This window comes from Molothrus aeneus, chromosome 3 (genome assembly GCF_037042795.1).
Source record: "Molothrus aeneus isolate 106 chromosome 3, BPBGC_Maene_1.0, whole genome shotgun sequence".
Classification (NCBI taxonomy): Eukaryota; Metazoa; Chordata; class Aves; order Passeriformes; family Icteridae; genus Molothrus; species Molothrus aeneus.
The window spans coordinates 51,628,295-51,650,431 of NC_089648.1; the positions used below are offsets into that span (position 1 = coordinate 51,628,295).

The 22,137-nt window shown below is 44.2% G+C and overlaps 1 protein-coding gene across 2 annotated transcripts; it reads right to left on the reverse strand.

The window, feature by feature from the left end:
- Positions 1 to 437: 437 nt before the first annotated feature.
- Positions 438 to 8,957, reverse strand: TAGAP (T cell activation RhoGTPase activating protein). 2 transcript variants are annotated; one of them, XM_066545703.1, is made up of 10 exons: positions 8,889 to 8,957; positions 8,378 to 8,462; positions 8,217 to 8,270; positions 7,565 to 7,631; positions 5,970 to 6,142; positions 4,767 to 4,928; positions 4,215 to 4,324; positions 3,337 to 3,532; positions 2,761 to 2,878; positions 438 to 2,571 (listed from the first exon to the last, which is right to left on the reverse strand). In XM_066545703.1, the coding sequence occupies exons 2-10, from the start codon at positions 8,402 to 8,404 to the stop codon at positions 1,394 to 1,396; spliced, it is 2,085 nt and encodes a 694-aa protein (XP_066401800.1). In that variant the 5' UTR covers positions 8,405 to 8,462; positions 8,889 to 8,957; the 3' UTR covers positions 438 to 1,393. The 2 variants fall into 2 exon arrangements, with proteins under 2 accessions (XP_066401800.1, XP_066401801.1); XM_066545704.1 differs by lacking the exons at positions 438 to 2,571; positions 2,761 to 2,878 and having other exon boundaries at positions 3,319 to 3,532.
- Positions 8,958 to 22,137: the final 13,180 nt, after the last annotated feature.

Genomic DNA, 22,137 nt, shown 5'->3' on the forward strand with positions numbered 1-22,137 from the left:
TGCCACTGTTCAGGTGGCTGAGAGAAGTGATGTTTTCTCTAGTTGCAGCCTACCAATATGGTCCTTCTCATAATTTCTTCTATCAGGTCAGGCAGCCACCTTCCCTCTTCTCTGTGTTCTGGGAACACCTACACCTGGAAAATGTAATTCCTGAGAAGATGGTATGCCATTTTTTATGTGTTTCACTTTTGGAGCATCATCACCTCTTTGCAGCTTAGCTGCTATTACATGGTAGTATAAGTTGTTTTCCTGTCAGAGAGGGATTTGTAGCCTGCAGCCTCTTACAACAATAGCAGTGATACTGCTGGTCATTTACTTTGCTTCCTGCTACTCAGCTATGCTGCATCATTCAAGCAGACATGCAGTACCTGCAGAAAAGGAGGTACAGTACAAGTAGGGCCTGGATATTTTAAAATCAGACAATGGACACTTAAGCATTCATGCAGAAAAATGTTTTATTGTAGTGAAGTTACACAGGAGAAAAATGTCTCCCTGCTTCTGGTTTAAGGCTATGCTGACCCATAAAAGCACATTGCACTTCCAGTCATTTTTACAAGTTTATAAGAACACCACCTACTATTTTCTTTTTTGTCTTTTTTTTTTTTCAATTAACTATAACTATTTAAAGCTGGAATCCAGAATATTTCCTGGTAGGAGTTTTTGTTTGTTTTTTCTTTTTTCTTTCTTGCTTTCTTTCTTGCTTTTCCTTTCTTTGCCCGTCCAGTTTATTTAGTCTAAAAGTACCTCAGGACACATGAGGGTTACGTCATACTTTCCCATGATGACCTCATAGGGCTCTAACCCCAGGCTCAGTGTACAGCACTATGCTGCATAGTGGTCAGATCATTCTTATCACCAGCAAGCAGGAAGATGGAACGGCAGCAGGTACAGGGGGTTTATGGAAGAGTGCTGAAGTGACCTAGATGACAGAATAGCTCTTCCCCCATTAAGGTAACTGCCAACCCACATTTAATGCAAAAAATCAGCAAAGCACTGCATCAACCTGGCAACATACACACATGAAAAATGATACAGCGTCTGTGACCATACAGAAAACAAGAAGGTGAGACAGGTTCTGGACCTGCCAACCTTGTAATTGTCATTTGAAGAAAACAAACACAACACTGTTTATCATCTGCTAACTATTCCCACACAACAGGTTATGTACAGCATACTAACTTATATTTTTACATAATGATACACAGGTCTTCACCAGCAACAACTCTTGTGGCGAAAGGATGTGACATGTCAAGCTGACTGACACTTCAGAAAAAATGTTCATGCAGAGCTAGCTTATTCTTTGTCTCTTGAAATACAATCCTACAAATGATTAGTAAGATGTCTATTTTTACAATATTTACTTTGTACAGTGAAAAGAGGAAGGACAGGCTTTTTATACATAGGACTCCTTAGCATACTGGATCTGCTCTACCTCAAAAACCGGCTGGCTGCACCTCTGAGCCACATATTCGAGTTTGTTCTTTTGACAGGACTCAGACATGGCTCTCATCCGGTAGACTCCTGGGGTCACGGGTAAATTTACACGGGAGTTTACTCCTACAGAGATGCTGAAGGTTTCAGTTTCCAGGTAAGAATCCTTTGTTGCAGAAACTCTGGCACTGCGTAGATCCCTCAGATCCATATATGCAGTGTCCTGTGCACTGTGGCTGCATGGATAAGGCAGCAAAACATCCTGGTTTGACGCCGCTAATCTCAGAGTCTGAACCGTGAGATTTTGAGAGGGAACTTTAGCAGCCTGGCAGTTTTTAACAGCCTCTTCATAAGAGGGTGGTCTTCTAGGGTTTTTCTGGTCTATCTCTCTGAACACTTCATCAACTGACCTGAGACGGGGCCTTTGCTGATATTCCACAGGCAATTGTTTGTCATCATTACAACTGCCCTCCTGGACAATTCTACAGGAGAACTGATCTTCTTTCTTTGTGAAACTGTCCCTCTGAAAAAACATGGGTTTTCCAGGCCCCCAACTCTGGGTTTTTATTAGTGTTTTCCTGCGGTTTGCAAAAGAGAATGACATGGAATGTTTTTTGATCTCTCTGCTAGGTGTACTGCCATCTTCAGTGGCCTTGGTAGAAAAGGACTGAGGCCTATTTAAAAAGGTTTTTTTGGGACTAGAGGGGGAAACTACGGGGGAGCTGGTGAAAACTGAGCCATCAGAGCTCTCCAGGGAGCAACTGGAGGATGTTTTGGGTAGAGAGTCAGTTGATAATTGTGAAGGTAAGCCTGCAAGACGTTCCTCCAGTGCCTCCATCCATAGCAGTTTCTGCTGAACTGGAAAATTGTCCTCACTTTTATTTAGCCTTTGTTTCCTTATGGTGTCATCAAGGCAGTTCTGGAAGGACAGGTCTGACTCTGAGTACCTCCTGTCCATTGTGCTGATGTCATTTCTGAAATTAGTCAGGGAGGGGGCAGAGATATTTGTTGGATATTTTCTGCTCACAGTAGCACTCCTCCCTTTGGCCTGCTCCATTTCAGGGGTACAGGGGCTGCCTTCTGCTTCAGGATCTGGGCTGTCATAGGCAGAGTCATTCTGATGAGCTGCACAGAGTTGTTCTGTGGGGAGAAAGCAGATATTAGTTTTCACTGACGAGCTGAGGATGAAAGAGAACTACACAGAGAGAGTTCAGAAGAGGGCTTCAACAATCTTGAACCCTCTGTGTTTCCACAGATATATTCACATATCAAATTCAATAATTTGGCCCAGCAGCCCCAGTTGGTGACATCCCCAGTCCCTTCTCATACCTGTGGAGCTGTCTGTGTGCTCTGGTGACTCCTCAGCCAAGGCACAGGCAGGGAAGGAAACGTCCCCCTCAAATATTTCCATGCAGTTGTTTATGAGGAACTCCACCAGCACTGTCACCTGCACACAGAAAACAGCCCATTTCAGTCAAGACAGATTGAAAATTTTTTCCTCACCCTGCCTGCTATCTTTGCAGGAAGGACAGCACAAAGCAGGTTGGCTTCTGCCAAAATCCTGGCTAAGGGTGAGGTCTAAGAGGTCTAAGGGTGAGTCCACCATGGGGGATAAGGCCTGATGCTGCAAACAATACAGACAAAACACCATCAGCCACAGCTTTGGCCTCTCTGCCCGAGGGCCCAGGGGTGACAATGGCCACGGGTGCCCCTTGCCCTCCACATGCAAAGTCTGCAGGAGCTGTGCTGTGACTTTGGGGGCTGCAGGGCAGCTGCTGCTTTTGCTCAGCACCCCCAAGGCCCAGGGGGGCTGCTCTGTTCAGCTGCTGCAGTGGCAGTGGGATGGATCCCTAGGATGGCTCTCAATTGCCCCAAGGGAGCGGCTGCTCAGTGAGTCCAGCGCACCTTGTCATTCATCTCCTTCTGCACTTCCAGCGGGAGCGTGCTGTCCGTGCCTGGGCTCAGCATATTTGGGCCAATGCAGATGGCCAGGTTGCTGGAGTCCATCCTGTTGGTCTCAGCATTTTGGCTGATGCGGTGGAGCAGAGAGAGCAAGAGCTTGAGCAAGACGAGGTTTGGTCTCGGCAGCTTGTCAGCCACCCTGTGGGAACACAAATAAAATGTCACCTTAGTTGATGGTGCAGTGGCCTCTGCTTCTTGATTTGAGCAAGTCTCCATTAAACTTAGAGCGACACCACTTCCTCCAGAAAGAGGCATGTGTGTGCTCTCTGTATCTTTCAGAAATCCCCATCTGCAGCTGTGTGGGGTTAATTATGAGACCTTGAATTACAAGGTCTTGACTGAAAGGCAGCATTGCAGAAGTCCATGTCCTGGAATAGATGAGGTGACATCAGGAGATGTCACTGGAGGCTTCCCAACACCTATGGTTGTGCTGTGGGGCTTTCAAAGCTCTCCCAGTCAGCCCCCACACCTACTGTTCCTGAAGAGCAAAACATGGTGGTGGTCTCCATGTGCCCGACCTCACCCCCAGCAGATGTGGAGGCTCCGCGTCAGTGCCTGTCCCACAGCACCATGACTGTGTTAGCTGAGGCACTGCAGCCTCTGCCCTGTTCCTGCGTTGGTGGTTTCATAAAGCAATCTGAAGTAACTTCAGGAAGTGCTGCTGCTGGAGCCCTCTAAACCAAGCCCCACAGAGCAATAGCAAGCTGATACAAATGACAGACTTTTAAGTGAGACTCTTGATTTTGAAAGACACTGTTGGCCTCTACCAGTTGCTCCATTACATTGGCACTGGTTGCAAAATTTCCTGGTTGAAAACTTACTCTTTCAATTCTTCAATTTTTTCTTGCTTGCTTGGCTTCTCTAGAGCTTGCATCCATTTCTCATAGAGGTCAGCTGATAGGAGTTTGGAGGGAATATTTCGGAGAAAGTCCTGCAAGGCCAAGAGATTTAGATGAAGTTTTGACACTATCCCCGAGCACAGAGAGAGTATTACTGTCACCTGGGCTCTAGCAGGTTGACTTGAACTACCTGACCATCAGCACTGACAGAGAAGTACAATGCACAAGTGCACTTGCACTTGTGTAGTAACCGGATCCAGCTTTCAGTTGCTTTTCCTTCACTCACAAATCTCACTATTGCTCACTGGGAGGATGCTGAGCAGGAGGACAAAGTGAGTTTCCTCAGGAAATCAGCAGCCTAACAAGTAGGACTGACAATCAGGTATAAAAGGCCAAATTTCCCTAAGCTTGAAGAATTCAGTCTGGCTTAGTTCTGGCTTTAGCCAAGAGTCCCACCTAGATCAGCTCGGAGCACTGGATTGGTCCTGTGCATATTAGCAGTGTCCTCCTCCAGTGTAGCTCAGAATTCCTCACCTTCAAAACCACTGCCAGCAGGTGCACAGATTTGCTTTTCAGATCAACATTCCCGCCTTTGTTTAGGTCCTCCTTCAACTCCTTTCGTGCTTTCTCATTGGCAGTTTTTCTGAATATCCCTTCAGTAGAAGGTCCTTTCATATATAATATGGCTAGGAGATCCTGCAGGGAAAAAATCAGACAGGAATGGAAGAACAGTTACATGGATGAAGGAAGTTAGCAGGTGAGTATTTAGAAATAGAAGAAAAAATTGTCTGGAGGCACACTGTACTGTGGTTAGTTCAGTATCTAGTTCTTGTTCCAAGTACATTACATGGGAAGTAGTCTTGATTTTCCCTTAATCCACCTTCTTTTTGAACTGATGAATTCCACTAACGTCACTGGAGCCATCCTTGCTTACTTTTAGAAGGCAGCAAGGGATGGCTTAAATCTAAGTTCACATACCCTCTCTCACAAGCCAGGCAAATATTTACTTAGCAGAGACAAATGCATGTCTATTGGGAAAGCCAGTTCAGTGGAAGAACTGTTACAAGATCATTTTTATTCAGAAGTTATTGTTTAGGTAATTTTTTGGGACAGTCCATAGCTGAACACTTGTTTTTCATGGAAATACAGAAATCCTTGGAAGTTTATGCTGCTGAAAGATTTATTTAAATTACTTATTTAAAATCACAGATGAGTATATTAAGAAGGAGATCTTTCATTCCTGGTCCTGGGTTCTCTACATTCCAAGTTACTTCCAGTGAAGGCTGGGCAAAACCCTCAGACCTGACTCTTTCTACATCTGGGATGGGCCCTGAGCTTATCAGGGGCGTGTGTGTTGGGAAACACCAGAATCATCTCTTGGATGATGCAGCAGAAGTACTGGGTATCCTGCCTCACACTTAAGTCAGAGGTATCACAGAATCATAGAATGGTTTGGGCTGAAAGGGACCTTAAAGATCATCTAATTCCAACCCCCTGCCATAGGCAGGGACACCTTTCATTAGACCCAGTTGCTCCAAGTCCCATCCAACCTGGCCTGGAATACTTCTAGGGATGGGGCAGCCACAGTTTCTCTGGTTGACCTCATTACCCTCACAGCCAAGAATTTCTTCCCAGTGTCCAATCTAACCCTGCTCTCTGTCAGTTTGAACCCATTTCCCCCTTGTCCTGACACTTCAGGCCTTTGTAAACAGTTCCACTATAATGGTACCTCCTTACCTGGACTGGCTGGGGCAGTGTGTCATCTTCCCCACAGATAAGTGCCAGAGGATGGCCAAACAGAGTGATTTTACCACCCAAGTCTAGCTGTCCTGAGGAATTTCTTTTGGTAAGGCTTTGTCTCAGAGTAAATGATTGTGATATCACCTTCTTTCTTTTCTTTGTTGCATCTGCTGCAAGTAAAAGGGAAACAAAAGATAAATTTAAAATTTAAAAAAACCCAAAAAACAGAGCACTATGTGGTCTTTCATTTGTGTGCAGTGCAGAGATGTATGTTGAAACAAACCAAACTGGGGGAAACTGAAAGACAACTAAGCGGTTACTAGGGAAACAACTGCCTAAACTGTAAAACTGTGGCCATACCCCTAAGGCCACCACCTTTCCTGTTTTGGGTTGGGTGCTTTTTACATTCTAGTCACTGTTTCTTCTTAGAGAGTGGGAACATACAAGGCACAGAACATTTATAGAGATTTTTGATATTGCAGTAGTTTCTCTGATAACTCTGAGGCAGATATACCGCTTCAGCAGCTGGCAATGACAACAATTTTCACTACATGGTCTGGTTGTGCCCCTGCCTAAGGGCAGGAGTAGAAGTAGGGGCTCCTAGTTTTTGACCTCTTTCACAGCCTGATAGGAAAACATGTGGCTCCAGCTCTGCCAGCTCTGCAGCCAGCTCTAATGACAATGCTCCTAGAGCTGGTGCTTGCCCCCCAGCCAGTGGAACATACTTGCTCCAGAGGATGGGAGCATCAGAGTAAGTGCTCACTGGCTTCACGCTTAGAAATCTCTTAGCATGGGTTTTGCATCTGCTTCATCAAGAGGAGGGCCAGGAATTTTAAGAGGATAGTTGTATTGGGGTGGGGTGTGCCTTTTTTCCCCTTTCACAAACAGTAGAGAAGGAACCTTTTGTGAAAAAGATTTCTAAAGGATTTGCCTTCTGCAAATTTGCAATAAATGTCATGCCTTCTACTCCAAAATGAAGTTGTCTTACCCAGATGAGAAATTCTCAGGACCTCTCTTTGCGATTTAGCATAAGCTCTTGGTAGGTAGGGGTTAAAAAATTTTGAGAAAGTCACCTAACATTATAGTGTAATTTAAAATATTAGCTTCTGATACTCCTCAAAACTGGTCTGATATGATTGTCTGCTCCAAATCTGACCCTGCCCTGTTAATGGTCTGCTCTGGGTTGTTTACAGCTGCTGAGGTTTTGCATGGTGAGAAAAAAACAAGGGCTGGTGCTGCTGCCAAGGGGGTTTATTTGCTGTGGTGTGCAACATCTGGTACAGTACTCAGTACTCACTTGAACTGCCACACCTCAAAGGCGATGCTTGAGTGAGAAAGAAATGCATTTACTTCCTATTGCTACCAGGGAATGGGAATACAAGACCTCTGGCACTCAGCACTCTGCCAGTGAGCATATAGGAAAGAAGTAACTTGCAAATGAGTGGCATTCCAAGGCTTAAGCCCTCTCCTGGATGGGAACAGTGGCTTGCTCTCCAGGAGGGGGAGCAGGCAGTTTCGGGTGGTTTTGCACAAGTGCCGGCTTGCAAACGTTATATAAGAAGGCAGTTCCTCAGTTTGTTTTTGAAACTCACCATTGGAGAGGCAGAGTCTGTCTTCAGTATCTGCTGGGACTGACAGAGGACATTTCTTGGCATCAGCCTGCAAAAAGTATGCTACGTTACAGAGCTGCCGCAGTAGTGAGAGCCACCAGCAAGTTGCTGCAGCTCCTCAGAAATCTGGGGAGGCTCTGGGGAATAACCAGACAAACCTAACACCTGCTAAAGAGATGCCTCAGCCCAGGACTGACACTGCCTCACTGCCTGGTAGAGGGGTCTGTGTTAAACTCTGCAGCCAGACACCCCAGTCATGCTGGCAGGTGACAACCCTGAGCTCTGTCAAGCTGCACTTTTGATCCAGAGAAGCCATAGCTGGACACAGCCTCCTTTTTTGTGTCCTCCCCGGCACTGGAAGTTTCCTCCCAAACTCCTCTGGGGAGCCTTGATGGCTTCGAAGCCTTCAAAATCCCTGAGCAAAACTCCTGGTGAGCCAGGGGAATGCACAGACTGCCCACAGAAATGCCCTGCTCCCTCTGCTCAGTGCGGCACAGAGCTGCCTTTGAAGAGCTCTGCCCGTTCCTGGGTGAGGGTAGGCAGCCAGCAGCTACTGGAGGAGTCATCCCCACTTTGCTAAGGTATCTCACACCAGTACCCACAAAGGATCCAGGAAAATGTAAGGGCTGCTTACCTCTGTCTGGCACTCAATCAGACTCTCCATGTTTCCAGCATTTAGTGTCTTTGACTAGGCAAGAAAACAAAGACACTTTGAGTAACTGAATCCCACGGTTTGGAAATCAGAGCTTTTCAAAGTCACTATGTTGACAGAGCTGAAATAATTAAGATACTCACAGTATTACAGCTGCTTAACACTTTCATTAGGAGTTTGATTGGAGGAGCTCTGGACAGTCTGGTTTCCTTCAGTCCTTTTGTTTGCCTGTTTGTTAATCAGGGAATGGACAAAGAGTCTTGTAAAACTGCACCCTTCTTGGCTTTCTCCTCTGCAAGCCAATCTAGCGTGTATGATCCTGAACCTGCAAGATCTCCCACACAAGGAAACTATAAAGCCCTTCTCTGGAAGGGCATTCAGCCCTGCTGCCCTATCTGCCTCCTGATTCAAACAAAATAAAAGCAGCTTTCCATTTTTAATCCATGCAAAAAGTGAGCAAGTGGTGACAGCTATGTATGGTCATTAATCTGCACACCCGAGGCTGAGCAACTCCGTCAGCTCTGCCCATGAGCTATGCTTAGCGGGTGCACCTCTCCCCCATGTACTTTTTTGTACATCTCTGTGCAGCTGCATCTGAAGCTCTCCACTGATTTCAACCATGATGCCACAGATTTTTTCAAAGGCGGTACTTACCCAAGAAATGAATCCAGCCAGAGCTCCTTCACCTCCCGTGAACTGCAGAGGAAAGGAGAAACAGCATCACTCCCCACTGCTACTAATCCTTTGGACAGAGGCAGGCGACTAAACAGTGCATACCACGTGTGCTGCCTTATATATGCAGAAGGGGCAGGTGGAAATTCACAGGCAGGAAGAAGCATCATGGGGCAGGACCAAGACACTACCAAATTTCTGGCTTCCTCTTTCCTTTTAGAGGAGATGCTTTTCTGGGTTTCCCCCCCCCTTAAAGAAAAAAAAGAAACTCTGGTAGCTGTTATGGATGGAAAAGATGAGACACTTGCCAGGTAAAGGTTCCAGCTATCATCACCAGCATGAGGTGAGATGTGCAGAGGGGGCTGCAGTGTGGGCAGCTTCTCTTTACCATTAAAGGGCAGTGGGTACAGTCTGTCCTTTGCTCAGAGACATTAGATTTGGCAGTTCTAAAATGCACTGCCAGATCAAGCTACACTAAGAGCAGTGAAAACAACAGGGCGATGGAATAGACAGGATTCAGAGAAATGTTTCTTTATAATTTCTTTAAAGCTAGTTGCAACAGTTTACTGTCTACAAGCACATGTAGATACACATTTTGTCAGTACTAAGTAGTTCTTGAGAATCTAGTTACTGGACATCTATAGGAAAAGTGGTGTTATGTAGTAATTTAGTAATGTATGACAATATGTAATTAAAAGTCTTGTTTAAAATAAATCTCAGTAAGACATATTTGTGTGCACATATTAAAATTTTATTCAACCGAAGAGATAAAAAAAAAATCTAGAAAAAATCTACCTCTACTTGTATCATTCTGTTGCTGACTGCCCCCATCTTGGGCATATCAGGAATACAGCACTCACTCTACCAGGCCATTATGAAAATTCATTAAGATTTGATGTTAAACATATGATATTATTTCTATGATTTATTGACTGAGGCAAATTACAGCCCTGTTCTGGGTGCCAGTCTACTGATCTTATGAAAAGGAGGAGTTAAGGCTGAGAGTCAAGATTGAGAATTCTTCAGTAGTGGATTTAGGTGGAAAGCACACTTGTGAAACTGTGGCCTTTCTGCTGCTTCCCTCGTGGATGCTCTGTTTCACATGTGCAGATGATGGAGCTGTCTTAGCACAGCTCTTTCCAGATGCACATAATGGCTACATCTGCTGCTGAATTCACCCTCAAAGCCCTTCTTTGTGTAGCCACATCAGAGCCAGCCAGAGTACTACTGACCCTGTTTCATGCAGAATGGAAAAGGAACAGAGGGGTGATCTCTGTTTGATTCTGGCAGAAATCCAAAGCACAAAATTCACTTTTGGTTCGATAGAGATGTGTCCAGAAGAGCAAATGGAGACTTGCTCTGGTTTTGTGGGAGGAGTTGCTATAGGTCATCTTTTAAGTCCTCCTGAGGCCCATAATTTCCATGCTACTGTAGTGGCACTGGTCTGGTGACTTGTTTAGGGCTGAAACTTACAGCAATATCAATCAACTAGTCTGCAGCCCTGTGCATTTACCACTGATTTTTTACTCACTGCTCTAGCTGATTTTTTGTTAATTATCTGTCCCATGACATTTGTAATTTCTCAACTAAATTCCATGGGCTGCTGCACATGCTTGCAGAAATATTGTCATCCTACGTCACTTTTGCCTGAGAATTTCTTTTAAGCATCCTTGGCAGCTGCAGCACCACTGCTGATAGTTCCAGTGGGATTCCCCAAAAAGAAAGATCTATTTTTCATTACATCTGTTAAATGTATATCCAAACATACCTGTCTGTTAAGCATCTTGGAGGGGTCCTATGCAGTTCAGTTCTGCCTTGCCCTCACTTCCAGCACTCTGCACAGACGTATTTCTGAGCTCAGTCTGTTCCATGATTAAGACACGGGGTTGATCTGGAAAATGTGTGACTTGTGAAGAAAATGTGAGTTTAATGGGTGGTGCTTAGCCAGGCCAGAAGCTCAGATTACAGTTCTGGCACCAGCTGTACACAGAGCACTGGGCTTTGTGTTTCCCAGGGGACAATACGGTAATGGGTGATGTATTGATAGCACATCACCAGACTGTCCACTGGCACACACTGCTGTATCTCTACCAATTAGTTCTTATCCATTAACAGTTGTGGGGATATAATGGCTGTTATATGTGGAAGGTGTGTGTATAGGCCTGCCTGCCCATATGAAAAACAATTTGATTTTTTTACCCTCCTGAGATCATTCTTTATTTAATAGCTCTTTTATGGTGTGTGTCACAAACACTTAAGTCATGCCAAAATTACTTTAAAGCAGCCTATTTTATTACAAAAAAGCAGGGATCCTAAAATGCTATGGTTTGGCAGAGTAATTGTATGGCAACACAGAGGGAATCTTGGCAGTTTTTGTGAAAAGCAGTAAGCAAGCATGTGCTGATTCCTGCCAAGCACTGCAGAGCTGTGTGCAAGCTTCCAGGGTCAGAAGAGCTGCTCTCACACCTACTTGCCAGAGCAGCTTCACAGCTTCCCCATCAGCATGGAAAAGGTAACACGGGTGTAGGCCCCAAAGCCGATCTCCACCATGAATATTAACAGAAAAGGCCTGTCTTATGAGATGTTTACAAGTTAAGTTCCCTTATATGAACAACTTCTCTCCCTGAGGAGGCTGATTCCATCTCTACCTCCCAGTTCTGCTTTGCAGACTGGAAACTTTTGCTGTGGTCCACTCCTCCCTCGGTTTGGTACAGATCTTACAGCACGATGCATCAGAGCAATGTGTTTGTTGTACCAGAGCCACTGCCCTGGGGCAAGGAGAACAGATGGCAGGTGGCTGGGGTACACCTGGAGTTGTTTGCAGTCAATGTGTTTCTCCCAGTCAATCCCTGACTAAGTGAATGCACTGTCCTTCAAAAACACTGGATGTTTACACAAAGATCAGGGCTTGGGAGAGGCAGTGGATTTGCAAGGGTTTTGTAGGACTAGCCTGTGTAGAAGTTCTTCCCCTGCTGTGCACCAGGATGCTTCCCTCAGTTCTCCTGAAGTGTTCTACATTCACTGAAAAGAAAGCAGGAGCAGGGAGGTCCTGCAGAGCAGACAAGCCTGGGTGGATCCAGCCCTCTTAAGGACTGTCTTTGCCCCTTGAGATGTGAAGCATTTTCCTTATAGAAGCCAGGACAACAGTTTGATGCCTCTGCTTCCACTGGCTGATTCCAACCAGCCCCTTTCTCCCCCCAGACTATGGCTGCTTTTGTGGTCCACTCCCAAGCCCTCTGCCCAGCCAGTATTTGGAGGGAGGGCTTATATAGCACTTGCTGCAAACATGAACCAATGGTGATTTTTGGTGATTTTCCCCTTTGTGTGAGCTCCAGTCAAGCTAGGCATTCTCTCCTTTTTTCTTCTCTTACGCTGTGGCTATGTGAGGGACTTTAGGCAATGGCAATGAAAGAGCAACATCGATTGGCATGAGAAAGAAGTCAGGAGTTGGCAGTGAAAAAAGAAATAAAGAATAAATCTGCTGTGACTGGAGACTGTTTCCTTCTCTCCTTATCAAACCACAAATGGGAAAACCCCAGCCACAGCTCACTGTTGTTTATTTCTCTTACTTTTGCAAATGTTTGACAACATGGCTTTTAGGAAGGAGGGACTGTGTGAATGAATCCTGAAACTCACCTTTGCCCTGTTATCATACCAGCAAGGAGGCAGCAGGAGCATAAGCTGTGAGAAGGGTACAGTGGAATGAGCCTGGAGCAGGGATCCTTTCAAGCCCATATAGAGCAGAAAGAGCCTTCATCAGTGCTTCTCCATGTGGAAAAGGGATTGTATTCCCATTTTGTCTTCACTGCCACAACTGCAGTCTCCCCAGGGAACAATAGGAACATTTACCAAAATAAGGAAAGCAGTTGTGCCAAACTCAGAAAGCTGTTGGGTTGGTTGTTTTTTGGAAGGGAAAGCTCTGTACAAGCTGTTGACGAGCTCAAAGAACAAAGTGGCAAGTGGGTTCCTGGAAAGAGGCCACATTTATAGATGCCTTCTGAAGGCAGCTCTGATTTCCTACCACTCTCCAGAGTCTGTTGTGGGATCCATAGACATGGTTCAGGGTTTGATCACAGAAAAGAGGTCAGACAGACCTTTGATCAGATCAGTCTCTGCTTCCTACCTGTAACAATTCAGAACAAGAACCACCAACCCAGTCGGTGCTGAACTCCTACAGATTTAGTCAGGTAGAGTCTGGGCTTGTGCTAAACCTGCCTTTGGAAAGTGAAATGCACTGTCAGTTTTTCCCAGCTCTGTTCAGCTGATTTCTATTCTAAATTAGATATCAAGGTTAGATTGCAGTGTGGGTTAGATTGCACCACCCTTCTATACACTGTGCTACTACTGCATGGGAAAGTTTACAAATCAAAAACAACTCTATAAATACAGCACAGGGTGTACTCTATGCCCTTCCCATGACACCATTTCGGTTGCATTTGCTTTGCAGAATGGTTTGTTTATTCCTTCATGGGTGCTTCCCCCAAGATTAAGTTGGCAGCTCTAAAGATTTTTACTCATCCTCAGGTGACTGGGTCCACTGGATGCTTTTTCAGTTGTGGAGAGCAGGTGCACATGGGCCATTTTTCTGAAAGGTCTGTGCTGTTGTTTGGCTGTTCTGCATTCAGCTTGCTATTGTATCTCTGTGGCACTTGGGAATTACTCATTCCTTAGGTTCCCTGAGGTGACTAGCCCAAAGGAATCAGGGAATTGAAGTTGCCCATTGTTTCTGACTGAGCAGATGCAGATCTAAAGTTTTTCTTATTTACACGAAAATAGTAGAGAACATGTATAATTCAGTCTAAAATCTGTTCTTTTCAAAATCTCTGGTCGAAGGTACTCAAACAATATTGAAAAGTGATATGCTTTTTTTTGTTACTCTACCAGATTTTTCACCTAATTTGCTTCTTTATGTTTTTCATTTGCAAATCAGAAAATGAGATAGGACTTTTTGCCAAGCTCATTTGCCATCAGGGAACGATTATGCTTCCTACCGAATACAGAGCAGTGCAAATCTTGATTTTACTTTTCAGGATTAACACTAATATTTTCTTTTAGATTTTTTTTAACATAGGTTTGTATATCTCTTGTTTCTGCACCTTCCGTTTTGCATTGAATCTCAGCATCAAAATTATCTCAGATCTCAAAATGTGAATTAAGGGAAACAAAAAAGAAGCTGAATTTGACATTGAATTCTAACTTGCATGTGATTTTTCAGGCATCAGTCATCTCACTTTCACATTAAATATGATCTTTAGACTGGCACTGGCCTAGGAACCAGTCTGGAATAAGACCAAGAAAACCTGGCCGAAGTATAATTTGGGGTTTCATTGTACATGTGTCCCATTGATACAGAAACTAGAAAAGAAAGGCAGGCTTGGCAATGCAAGACCTTACCACTGCCCTGGCTCCAAGCATTGCAAGTGCCATGAACACAGCTGTTATTGTAGGTGCCCAGGAGAAACAACCAGAAGTAATTGGATTTTGCCCATCATTTCTCTCCAGCTGGCTTGCTCTGAGCCCCAGGGGTTTGATGGGAACATCCCCAAACTCTTCATCACTGTTTTGCCCTTGTGAGTTTGTCATTCCTGTGTTGTCACCTGCTTCCTAAGTAATAAGTACAACTGCTAGTAACCAGGTCCTCAACACCGCTAAATTCACCAAGAATAGGAACTCTTATGAGCGCACATCTAGATTCCATTCTCCAGGCAAAAGCAGTGTCAGGTAAAGCAAATCTTTCCAGGGACAACTCTGCTAACTACAGCTGAACTCCTCTGAGCACATTTGACCCCATGCTTCGAAAGGATTATTTGTTGTCATGTGCTGTCCGTGTCCTTGCACATCCGCACACTGCAAAATAAAATGTTCTGTGAAGTTTTGGCCACCCATCAAACTCAAGATGATAAATTTGAAACAAACATCTCCATATTAGTTGGTGATTGCCCTATTGTTGCTACTAGCAACAGCTCCCCCCTTAGTGTTTTAAATAAACACTCCACTTCTGTACTGCTATCCCATTTTAAAGCATGACTACCTTATGAGGATTTCTGAGAGCAAATGCTTCTCATGGCACGGGCTCTGCCTCCTGCTGCAGAGCATCACAAGGTCTCTGGGAGGAAGGGACGTGCAGGGAGTGGAGGAGCCCACAGGGCAGCAGCCCCAACCAGCGCAACTGGAGGGCACTGAGGGCTGCCACACCCAGAGACACAGCAGCCAGGTCCTCACCTTCACATCTGGAAAAGCACAGTGACACTTCCAGGCCAGGAAAAAGGGAGAAATTCCCATCCTGCAGGGCAAGCAGGAGCTGGGATCTCCCCCTTGGGAGAGTGGGGTCAGAGGAAGACAAAAACTTTTGAGTTCAGCTGTTTGACCCATTGCTGGAGAGGGCCCAGCTTGAAGGTCAGGCTGTTCCCTTCAGGCCTGCGTTCCTGCAAAGTCAGCCATTAATTTATGCTGCTGACATGCAAGCCAGGTGCTGTTAAACTGCCTTTACTCATTCTGCCTGTGTGTGCCTGCTCTGGACCCTGCATTTTAGTCTTTCAGTCCTGCAGTCACTGCACAGAGATGACATTAAGGAGTATGTAGAGAAGCTACCCTGCATGCCACAATGTCCATTTTCCTGTTCAGTGATGGTGGAGGCTTGAAAGGAAGAATTTGTTCTTCATTTCCACTTCCTTTTAAAGGTTTGTTTGTGCTTTGTTTGAGCTTTACCTTTTCTCCCACTCAGCAGAGGATGTTTCTTTGGGATTTTTTTCTCTGAAAGCAGTACCTGTGTGTGTTCTTACAGTCACACACTGCTTTACTAAGAAATAGCAAGAAATTTTGTGAGGGGAGGATATATCTTTAACCAGGCCAAATGATACAGCTACAAAACCATTCCTCAGGTCTGAAAAGAAATTTCTGTCTTCACTCTCAGGACAAGCTGAGAAGAAATGCTCTGAATTTTACCAGATCCATTGATCAGTTACTTGTTAAGAAAAGATCAGATACCCCAGAAGTACCTCAAGAAGGGTCTTTTCAAAGAGAGATGAAATCCTCTTTCCTTTAGGCACCAAAAGATCTCAAAATGCTAAGCCAAAAGATGTACAGTTCAGCAACTGCTGTAACATTTGAGTAAGCCAGATACCATATTTACTACAGAATCTTAGTTCTGCTTGTGCAACACTGTGAACTGACCTTTTCCTTGTATAACTTAATTAAACTTTGTATTCAGAGGATAAACATGAACACTCATTAGCCTGTAAGTTATGCCAAACTGAAGGTGATGGTACATGTGTCAGGGAGTTCTTCTTCCATTTAGTACTTGGCAGGGCAAAGTGGCTATCATTGCATTATACAAAAATTTCCAGAGTTTATCTTTCAAATTTAACCTCTTGGAATCATTACATTACCACCTCCAGTGCTATACTCAGCAAAACAATGTTTGAAGATACAACATATCATAGTAATTGACACCTGTCTGGGCTGTTTTAGGAGAGCCAGATTGCTGGAAGAGGAGTTTGCAAGGCCTTTCTTATGTCCCAGTGGTTGTTCCTCCTCCCTCCTCCCTGGTTCTATTTGCTTCCAGAACCAAGTATTCTCACAGTTTTCTTTGGATGAGAGTGTGCTGCAACATAAACCTGTCATAACTGTGAGACTGACATGAATAAACAATGCAGATAATATTTTCATTCTGGCCTTAAAGGAACAGTCCTGATGAACGTCACAAGCATGGAAAAAAGTCATTACATTAACAATGGAACATGCTTACTCAGCACTCAGTAATCAACCCCTAAATGTAAACAAGCTATAACACAGTAATCCCCCTATCAGGGAATTTTCAGACTAACCAAAGACTGTAATTGCATCTTCGTGTTGGGATTTTGTAGGTGAACTCTGGGAGATGCTTCAGTTTGCCCTTTGATTTTCCATGCAACATCTGAAAGGTAACCTGCTTTCTTTCTGCCTCAGTTTCTTATTAATAATGGGCTGAAAATAAAAGGTCACTGTACTGCATAAGGTGCTTTGATATCTTTTGTTGAAAAGTGGTACATACAGGAGAAGCCTGTAAATAGTTCAACAGCTATTCCCTCTCCTGCCTCCAATGCACTATACAGCAAAGAGAAGACCTTAATTTTAGCCCTATACAGCAAACCTTTCACAAATAAAAGCATGTTTTGAAGTGCATCACTCATGAGAAAAATACATTTTTGTCTGGGCGCTATTTGTTGGGACAAGAGCTTGTCCCTCCAAGGTCTTTGCAGTCCTACTTGCCACATCAGAATGTAGCAGTCACTTTCTGGCCGTGTCACATACACATTTGTTTTAAGCATGAAGCTTATGGTAGGATAATATATGAAAATGTGACAACATGTTATCATGTACCAATGAAATAAACATTCAACATGGTGACTGAACCAGCCATTTTATCTAGATTGTGTAATTAGAAACATTCTGAGCATGAACTCCCCTCTCTTTGCCTGGCCTCTGGCAAGGGATCTGACATGGGGGCTCCAGCATGGTCACAGCAGAGGCTATGCTTTCATCATCAGGCTGATAGTGGAAATGGTGTTGCCTGATGTCTACATGCTCTATCAGGAGTTGCTTCCCTCAATGCAAGCTTGGGAAGAGCTGCATGGCACTGAAGTAATTGCAGCAACTTTGTATCTTCAAGCTCCTAAGGTCCTTGCCTTATATGTTCAACCTAGAAGAAGTGCTGAAGGTAAGAGGTAGCTGCAAATTCCATAAACTTCATATTTAATCTTCAAAAAATCACTGGGACAGTGACTGGATGAATATATGTATGGAGGTTGACTGCTTGCTCTGTATCCCAATGACAAGCCAGTGAACATTCCTTTCCACCACTGTGACACCATCTGTATGCCAAAGTATTTGATGCAGTTCATCACTTGGCTGAAAAGTGCACAGACAAGTGCTTAGCTGAACATGCTGGGCTGGAGGATGAACTAAATACTTTTTGTACCAAGGCAGAAATCACTGCTTTATCCTTATAATTAGTAGGTTTGTCCCTTTCCTCGACTCTTATCATGAACCAATGAAAATCATTGCATTTGGGCTAATGTATCACTTAAGAGCTTGAAATTCTGGTCTTTCATTTTCAGTACACTGGAGTACCTGGTCAAGAGACAAGGCCCATTTTATACCCCACAGATTGCTTATTTTTAAGAGCAGGGGAAGAATCCAATAACAAAAGGGAACAATATCGTCTCTTTGGTCAACCAGTGTTTTTACTTAGCTTACCTTAGAGAAATTTGGATGTGGTTTGGCCAGTGTTCTGTGTAGATAAAGTGATTTTAATGAAAATAAGAAAAAAACCCTCATGCCTGTATTATCCAGACTCTTCTCTAAATACTGGATGATGTTGTACTTACTGAAAAAAAAATCAAAAAGTTTCATCAGCTTGAAAGTAGTTGCCTAATTTCTTATACAGAGATAATTCATTAAAAGGAAATTACAGTCAGACACTGGTTGTTCTCCTCTCTTCCTTCTCTTTTTTATTCTTTACAATTGTTTAGCAGATCCAAGTTTTAGTTCCTCAAAATTCAGTTTTTGTTTGTTCTCTTTTTCTCAATGTGCAAGATGCCACCGGTCTTACAGAATGAATTTTCCCGCCAAAACTGCCTTCTCTCACAGTGGTTTTTGTGGCTGTTTCTGTACTCGTGTAGGAATACCCAAATAGAGCCCTATTCCTACAGCCTGGCTCTCCAGGCATCCCAGGTATAAAAATACCACCATTTTGTTTAGGTGGTGTTCAAAATTAAACAGAGATAAGTTTCCACAGAAAATGGGAAAAAAATCCCAGGCCTCCATTTTTGGATTGTGGCTGTTTGAGAGAGCACTTACAAAAGCCTGCTGGCATGAAATAGTCTATTATTTTTAGTGAACTTCTGTTCTCAAAATGGGGAATTTCCATTAGGAACCACGGAATGGAGGTTTCACAATGATACACACGTCTGAGCGCTCTGCTTTGTATGGTATGGGTATCATCCTGGTCCTTGTTCCTTGGAAGAGAAGAGGGTATGGAAACAGCACATGCCCACTGGTGGGATTTTATTTCCTTTGCCCCAGCTTCCGCACCATCTCCGTGGGAACAGGCTGGAGCTGGCCTTGGTGGCTGTGGGAATCCTTGTGCTGGGGAGTTACTGGGGGTTCTGGTGAGGAAGAGGAGCCAAAGACCAAATCCTTAAAGATACTTAGGGACCTATTGCCTTTTTAATCACCCACTCACCCTGAATTAAAACAGGAGCTGAGAATCTAACTGCCTTGGCAAATTTTGGATGAGATTAGTGTCAGGGAGAGGTCAGGCAGGCTCCAGCAGCCTGAGGTATTACTCCTTGCAGTTTGCTCTTCTTCATGACTACTGTGCACTAAGCATGGCTGAGATAAAACTAAGCTGCATTTAGGCAGTGCTTTCCATTTGATCCTTTTGATTTTCAGTAACAGTGAAAGGTACAGGGAGTCTACCTGATGCAGCCCCGAAATCACCTCTATAGAAAATAGATGGTAAAAACATATAACCATGACCTAGACTGCACCAGATAATACAGAGGATGGATTTAATATCAGGGTGCTTGCCTGGAATTCTAGGTCTGGGGACACAGATAGAAAACGCATGTGGTGGCTCAGCATCTAGGTTTTGATTTGAGTTGTCACAGAAATATGGCACAAAAACATCACAAAGCTGGGATTCAGAGATGAATTGCTCTAAATAATGCTTTCAGTCAATGATTCGTCTCTATAAAAATGAGTATGATTCAAAGATCTAGTTCCAGGCAAAATCTTATGAATGAAGAGATTTCATTGTGTCCCTAGAGGAGCTGTTCTGAATGAACTCTGCCTTGGACTAACTTATGGGGCCACAATGAGAGGTTCCCTTAGTGCAATATCCTTTACTGTAAGTGGGCACTGAATCACTGATATCCTCTGGCACATCCTCACCATGGTACCATATGTATAAGCCTTTAACAGCACTTTGGCATGCTAATAATCTTGTGCACAGGCAGGAACCATTCCTTCTTCACAAGTCTTGCATTAAAAAAAGGTTACACATGACCCCAGGAAAATGAGGAAGGTATAATTTTCTTTCATGAACAGTGTTAAACTGCAAGGTGTAAAATACAAATCCCATGAAGATCTTGCAGGAATTCAGGAGGTGTTGGGATCTTCCCATATAATACAGAACAATAACAGAAGGGTAGAGAAAACCAAGAAGCCATCCTAGTGTATCGTCTGACTATGGATAGTGGCATTTGCACACATCACGGCTGATTTGTACTACAGACTCCCCAGCTGTCACTGAGCCTCACCCCATTAATGCTGGCTAACCTGAATCCCACTTACCAGCTATCCTATGGGGGAGTGCATGTGTGCTCACACTTCTCTCAACACCTCCAGGAATGGTTACACTTCCATTGAAGAGCAGCTAGTAACAAACCTTTGAGGTCCCTGCTGACTGCAGGTCTCTGTAGAAGAGGCCTGAAGACAGAGTGATACAAATACCTTTGCATTATTTTCTTCAAGCCCACTAAGTTTATGGGGAGGTAGAAAGTACCAAATGTTGTCAAAGACAATTAGGAAATAATGCCACCATTTTCCTTCCACCCATACTGCTCACAGTATTCAACAGTAGTACCTTGCTCTTAAACTCTTCTTCCCAGCAGAAGCTCTCACTCTGCTCTTTTGTGCCCTGAAGTGCATCTCATCTACCTACCTAGGTTCCCTTCAGCAGCATGAGTCCATACCATTCTCATGCCTCTTATGACAAAAGAAGCCCGGGATTCCCATGTCTCATTTCTCCTGATGGTTTTGTAATAGTTGCTTTAGCCTGTCATTCCATTGGAGATGCCCTAAGCTGGGTCCAGATCTCAGCTTTGCCCAGGACACAGGGTGCAAAACACTCCCAGGACAGGAGCTGGGTTTATGCCTCCAGACCAAGCAGAAAGCAGGCAAAAAAAGGAGTGAGAGCAGAGGCGGATCAGCAGATGGGACTGCACATGTCAGCAAGGGCCTCCTGTGAAGGCTACATAATAGCAGGTGCCAGTGAGAGGATGTTCCAGCCCAGCTGTGCACTCAAAAAGTAATTGCTGGTGACATTTCTTCACATCATCCTCCTCCTCAGAGAGGAACTGGCAGGTTCTGAGAGGTTTGTGTGTGGGAGGCTGATAAAACTACAAGTGGGGTCTGCTTCCATGCAATGAACCAACAAGGAAGCAGGGACAAAACAGTCCCTTTAATCTGACCAGTTGTAGTAACTTTTAGACTTGCAACAATCTACAAGAGAGTACAGATAAGTAAGAGTTTGCCCAGGTTCACCTTGCTGAGACTGGGGTCTTTTGCCCATTTCTCTCATTAAGGCTGCTCCCGAAAGCAAAGGTTTAAGCATTCAGAATGATACAAAGCGAGGGCCATAGAAAGCCTTCCACCAGGGCCATGGCAGCTGATCTGCTGAGTAACTGTCTCAAAGGCACATCAGAGGGATTTTCTCTGCAAACCCGGTTCACGTGACAGACAGCATCATAAGATCTGTGTCAGCTGGTCAGTCTCTTGCCTCAACACCTAGTGGCTTGTTGTGCAAGCATGAACGTTTTCTACAACTCAGATGCAAGCATGAAAGGTTTCTACAACTCAGATACACTCAACTTCTTTTTACTGAGCTTCTGACTTTGTTGCCAGTCAAGCCTGACATGTGTTTTTCTCTTGAAAGCAACTGTGTGCATTTTGTTGTTTGAGAAATTTGCTGAACTGATCATTCCCACGACCAGAATTCTCTGTTTTCTGGGACATGCTGGTCATCATTGCCTCACTAGGTCTTCCCCCAGTGCTGAGATGACCATTGTTTCTATCAGCCTCACTGCAGCTGACTGACTTAGGTTTGTGATTACAAACCACAATACACTTGAAAAAGTCAGAGAAAGGTTTCAGATTACTTGGTAACACAGAGAAGAATGGTTGTCAAAATCATGCCTCACTAACTAGCCTTCAGTCAGCCCAAAACAAGGCAAAAATTCTCTTGGACCCCTGGGAAACAGTTATTTGTCAATACCACCTGTGGGTGACTTCAAGCTATTTTTTTTTTCCACATTTTTCTCTTAGGGGATTTCAACCTTTTCACAGATGACTTCCTTTGTAGACCTTCAGAAACTCAAAAACAGACACACACACACACACACACACACACACACACACACACACTCACTCATACACACATACACACTAACACCTGTATCCATCAGGG